The sequence below is a fragment of the Chiloscyllium plagiosum genome, chromosome 4 (assembly GCF_004010195.1).
Source record: "Chiloscyllium plagiosum isolate BGI_BamShark_2017 chromosome 4, ASM401019v2, whole genome shotgun sequence".
Taxonomy (NCBI): Eukaryota; Metazoa; Chordata; class Chondrichthyes; order Orectolobiformes; family Hemiscylliidae; genus Chiloscyllium; species Chiloscyllium plagiosum.
In genome coordinates this window covers 98,604,450-98,610,449 of record NC_057713.1, presented here as the reverse complement: position 1 = coordinate 98,610,449, position 6,000 = coordinate 98,604,450, and the positions used below count along the sequence as shown (strand labels likewise).

The 6,000-nt window shown below is 37.7% G+C and overlaps 1 protein-coding gene across 6 annotated transcripts in view; it reads left to right on the top strand.

Annotated features, from left to right (window-relative positions):
• col14a1a (collagen, type XIV, alpha 1a) overlaps positions 1–6,000 on the top strand; it is a 225,881-nt gene that overhangs the window by 10,081 nt on the left and 209,800 nt on the right. For all 6 annotated transcript variants that reach the window (XM_043688689.1, XM_043688690.1, XM_043688688.1 and 3 more), the window contains exon 3: positions 4,642–4,758. In XM_043688689.1, coding sequence (XP_043544624.1) covers positions 4,642–4,758 — 117 coding nt within the window. The remainder of the gene's footprint in view (positions 1–4,641; positions 4,759–6,000) is intronic.

Sequence of the window (6,000 nt, the reverse complement as noted above, 5' to 3'; positions counted from 1 at the left end):
ATTCTCCTGTTCCTTGGATGCTGCCTGACCTGCTGCGCTTTTCCAGCAACACATTTTCAGCTCTGATCTCCAGCATCTGCAGCCCTCACTTTCTCCTCGCTTTTTTCCCCCCATGTTACATCTTTTCCACCACATTTTTAAATGTGGGTTATCTGTGGCAAATTAACAGGAAATTGTGATGATCTTCAAATGAATTAAATTTTTCAGCTGTTTCACATCACCATTGATATTAAACTTCCTTCATTATGATAGCCAAGGCATTGCACTGGGAACTTAGCTGATAACCTTGTAAGTTGACAGCCAAGAACTCCCTCATTCAAGTTGAAATCTGTAGTCAAAACAGCTGGGCACGTTAAGTTGCAAACTTCCAAATGTCTGCCATTCATTGTTTTGGTTCGGTGATTCTAATTAAATGCCATGACGCTGCACCTTGGGACTAGTCTGAAGTCCAGTAGAAAACAGAAAGAACATGATTCAACCAGTAAATGTAATACTTTCATGACCTTGCAGCTACAAAAGTACCAATTTCCCAGCATAAAGTAATGTTTTGCACAGGCTGTCATTGGAAATTTACATTTATTTTGAAGATTTAAGTAGATCTATATTGTGTAATTAATTAATTCTGTATCATACAAGGTCACATGTCTGTTTCTTGCATCTGCTTACAACAGATCAGCATTTTCAACATCTAAACACTTGCAGCTTTACATAAAATGGATCCTGTTTTGTGTACACGTTAAACTTCTTAGATTCAGATACATTTTTCAAAGTATTTGCAACAAATGCAAACAGTAAGCACAAGTATGGGCCTTGGAAAGTTAATTGTAGGAAACCAACCTTTGTGTCAGATTAATAAAGATGGCCCCCTTGACAGAGCTGTAGGGCTGCATACCTACATAATTATTTTTCTTTCAAAAGAAACCATTTATCTGTCAAACCTTCAATAGTCTTGGGGCATTTTTTGTTTCTAGTTCAGCATGTTAATAAAGCTGTGGACATCTCAGCTGGGTATTTCGCAGACCCATACTTTATAGTTGTACATTTCTTTTTAAATGAATCATTTTTATTGGCCATTTTGACACCCAAGTTTTCAACCCAAATTTGGGTTGGCTCGTAATTTTTAATTTGGGGGGGAGCAAGATTTTTGCTGCATGGATAATAAAGTACAACAGAAAAAAAAGGTGCCATATTCAGGTTGGTAATCACATAACTATCATTTTTTTGTCTTGTTTTTGTCTGTGTTGGCATTCGTTGTCCACTGGGCTCTTGGCAGAAAACAAACTGCTTTGTGCCAAAATGCTTCTCTGCACTAAAATGAATCTCTTCTATATGGAATTCCTTATACTTATTTTTAAAAGTACAATGTGGAAGCATGGAGATTGATAGATGCAATGGTAATTTTACTGTTTAAGAAAATAACTTGGAAGTTATTTGCTTAATAAACTAAGATACTAACTTCACTCAATGGATCAAATTTTCAAAGCCTGGGCCACTTGTCCTTACACATTTCACCTAGTGTTGACAGGGGTTGTCAGTTGTGGTCACCCTGTTATAGGATTGATACTATTAAGCTAGTAGAGGGCTCAGAAAAAAGTTACCAGGTTGGCAAGAATGGAGGGTTTGAGATATAAAAGTAGACTAGAAAGACTAGGACTTCTTTTATTGGAACATTGGAGGTTGAGGGGTGACCTTATCGAGGTTATGAGGAGCATGGATAAGGTGAATGACAAGGGTCTTTTCCCTAGGCTGAGGGAGTTCAAAAACTAGGGGGCATGTTTTTAAGGTGAGAGGAAAAGGTTTTAAAAAGGACATGAAGGGCAACATTTTTTTTTATAGTGTGGTTCGTGTATGAAATGAACAACCAGAGAAAGTGATGGATGCAGGCAGAGTTAGTGTTTAAAAGCTGTTTGGATAAGTTCATGAATAGGAAAGGTTTGGAGGGATGTGGGTGAAGCGCAGACTGGTGGGACTAGATTAGTTTGGGAACATGGTCAGTGTGGACTGGTTGGACTGAACTGTCTGCTTCCATGTTGTATGACATTATAAATATAAACTAGGCATGTCCTAATTTTTATCACTTTGTACAATTCTGTATTGGAAATCTTGGCATGCACAGTTTGGAGCAGTACTTCATGTCGAGAGAACATCTTGAGAAATCGGTGTCCTGTAATTTTCGAGTGAAAGAAATAGGATGGGAGGCTTGGATGTTAAATCAATGACTTTCTAATATTAGAGCTGACAAGCTAATAACTGTTACTGTACTAAAGGTGCATTTTTATTAGGACACAATGATACGATTATCCCTCAATTGGTTAAAAATTGGATGAGTTCTATGAAAGGTTTCCACCATCTTAATGCCCAGACAGTGACCAATAATGACCTTTATTTGCTTGAATTATTAAAATAAAAGAACCTGCAAAGGGCTTTTCCAGGAAGGATAAAGCAAAATTAGGCCTGGATACATATGATGCAACTTTAAGTTGCTCTATTCCTGATGAAGGGCTTTTGCCCGAAAGGTCAATTTTCCTGCTCCTCGGATGCTGCCTGACCTGCTGTGCTTTTCCAGCACCACTCTAATCTGGTTTCCAGCATCTGCAGTCCTTGTTTTTACCTAGCAACTTTAAGTTGGCCAACCAAAGCTCAACCAAAGTGTTAGGTTTTAAGGAGTGAACGAGATGAAAGAAAAGAAATAGAGAGTGAACGTGGTTTAGAGAAGAAATTTCAGAAGGCCCCAGGGGAGCTTAAGCAATGGCCACCACTGGTGGAGCAGTTAAGTTCAGGGATGTGCAAAAGGCCAGATTGAGTACAGAAATCTCAAGGTCATGGGCCGGGGAGGGATGAGACCAGAAGGGGTTTGAGAAAAAGGATGAGAATTTTATGAAAATCAAGCTACTAATTGTAGTTATAATCCATTGCGGATCAGTTATATCAAATATTCCAGCTGATACAAGAAATATATTTATTTAGTTGGCACACATCGTGTTCTTATGCCCCAGCTTTCTGAAGAAGAGTGTGGCGGCTTTAGTGTTATTTGCATGTCATGTTGATTAGCGTAAATAGACAAGGTCTTTTTCCCAGGGTGGGCAAGTCCAGAATTAGAGGACATAGGTTTAAGGTGAGAGGGGAAAGATTTTAAAGGGACCTAAGGGGCAACCTTTTCATGCAAATGGGGTGCTTGTATGGAATGAGCTGTCAGACGAAGTGGTGGAGGCTGTCACAATGAAAAAATTTAAAAGGCATCTGGATGGGCATATGACTAGAAATGGTTTAGAGGAATGTGGGCCAAATGCTAGCAAGTGGGATTAGATTAATTTGGGATATCTGATCAGCATGGACAAGTTGGGCCGAAGAGTCTGTTTCTATGCTGTGCGTCTCTATGACCCTATTTACGAGAATTTCCATGAGTTAACTGAAATCATTGTCCTGACTTTTCTTTATAGAGTAGTCTTGGCATGTTTAGAGTACTGTGACGGTTATAGGCATGTATGAACTGAGTATTAGCATACCACAAAGCCGTGGAAGACAGAACACAACATGTCACCCTTGAGTATTTTGAATTGCAGTGCAAACTGTACAAAACAAATTCCACTTTGAGTTTACGTAATTCATCTGTTTCCTAATAAAAAATCTCATTAAAGATCATCTTATGGATGACATACTAACAACTGTACCAAAAATAATTTTGTTAATGATTGGTAGCTATCAATAACATATCTAGTTAAGCATAGTTGTATTTTGGCACAAAACCATTAATTTTCATATCATGGTATGGATACTTGATGCCTTGCATTGTTTGTTGACTTTAGTTTTTTTTGAACAAGATCAAGGGTCATAGCTGGGAAGCACGCAAACTGCTAGGCATTTGGGACTGTAAACGTTCCCTATTCTAATGTGTGCATTTGGATTTGCACAACGTCTCTGCCTAGTTATGACCCCTGAATTTGGCCACTGGAGTTCAACTAATTGAACTGATTGGGTTTGTGGTGATGGATAATAAACTTGTTCCTGCTGCCTTGTCCAATGGGCAAGTCTTTAAAACAAAAATGGAAGGAGCAGCGGAGGTTTGGGTTAGAATTCCCTCGCCTTCCATCAAAGAAGTGAAATACTTGAAAAATTGGACAATTCTTTTGGATTCTATGTTTGGTGGCGGGGGAAATGCATAGTGTCTTTATGCATTCTGGTGCCACACATGCGCACCTTGCTTTGTCTTTGTCTTCCACTGTGTAGATCAATGTAGAAACTATTCATGGGGATAATGTGCTTGGAAAGTAGTTTCTTGCTGTTCAAACTAATACAGTTCTTTGTAGTGTGTTTGGGACCAGGGTTCTACACTACAACATAAATAATTAAATAGTTTTGCACTTAATGAGTTGATCAAAATTGTCATTACTGTGAGTATTGTGAGTGGATTTGAACATTTCAGTTTTTTTCATAGGATTTACAAGCACTCAAACACTATATGTAGTTTAGAACCCTGGTAGATATTTGTAGTTGAGAATGTGTATGTATTCATTTTAATGAATGACTGACTGCCTGCTTTGTTGACTTGTCCTTGAATTTATTGCCCTTCATGTTCTGATATAATGATGAGGTCTGTTTCAAATGTTTAATTAATTTTTCTTCTTTTTGTACATCTTGTAGTTGCCTCTCCAACACGGTTAAAGTTTACTATAGTGTCTCAGGACAGTGTTAAGATTACATGGAAAGCTCCTAGGGGGAGATTTCAGGAATACAGATTAACCGTGACACCAGTTGTAGGTAAGAAGTTTTTATTTTGAATTTCAGAACATTTTGCGACTTTATCCAAACTTTGCTTTCATTTGGTTTGGTGGATTTCCGCCCATGCCTTGTTTAAAATGAAATTTGTTTAAAAATGACATTACTTGAATATTACTTCTTATATCATTCAATCCTGTATTTATACATGGTTCAAAGGGGTCATACCATGTTTATACATTACTGTGACATTTGCTTTCTTAAAAAAAATATATAGGCAGGTTTTATTTGAAAAGGGTATGGGTAGGAAAATCTGAGCTAAATCCTATAATGGTCAGGGAAAAATCATCCAAGATTTTTTAAAAAAACATGGACCCTGTGGAGTAATTTTAACCCAATCTGCTCACCAGGAAATTGGGTGCACTGCAGTTTGAAAACCGCATATTAGTTTAGTCTGGCTTGATGACAATATTGGATAAAAGCTATCAAACTATCTTTCCAGCCATTTCTGGTTCCTGCCTGGACAGTTAGGCTGAAATTACACTTCAAGCCTTTTCATAAATGCAACATTTGCTGGGCAGCACTTATGAACTGCAATTGGTGTGGGAAGTCAAGGATAAGTGTTAGGAGTGAACTGAGAGGCAATCTAGAGTTGCCTATGTCTGGGAAAGCCTACCATCATCTGAATATTTACAAAACAACTTTGGCTTTCACTTTTTAAATAATAGCTTCCTTCTGTCAAGACTTAGTAAATAATGACCATCAAAGAGTGCTGGTATTGGATTACTTCCTAATCAGTGATATTGGAAGATGATTCCAAAGACTAAAAGGTCTGCTGCTATGATAGTGATTAATATTTGGAATAACATTGATTTTCACAGCATCCCCATTCAGCATATCTAGCCAGTGCTATTTTATATTCTCCACACAGGTCTTCTCCCACCTTATTTCAGTTCGCGCTATCAACATATTCCTTTTTGGCTTATATCTAGATTCCCACTAAATGCATGTATCCAGCTCATCTTGATGATGAATTTATTATAGAGTTAATGTGAACTGTAACTAAAATAGTCTATACCATCAGGAGAAGTGACATAAGATCAAATGACTAAGAACATTGGAGCAGAATGTGCTATTTAACACTTTGTACTTACTGTGACATTCTAAATTTGGCTGATCATCTACTATGATGCTATATTACCATATTACCGTATTATCCTCTTATCCCTTGATGTCATTAGTAATTAGAAATCTTAATGACTAAACTTCCCAGCCCTCTGGGGT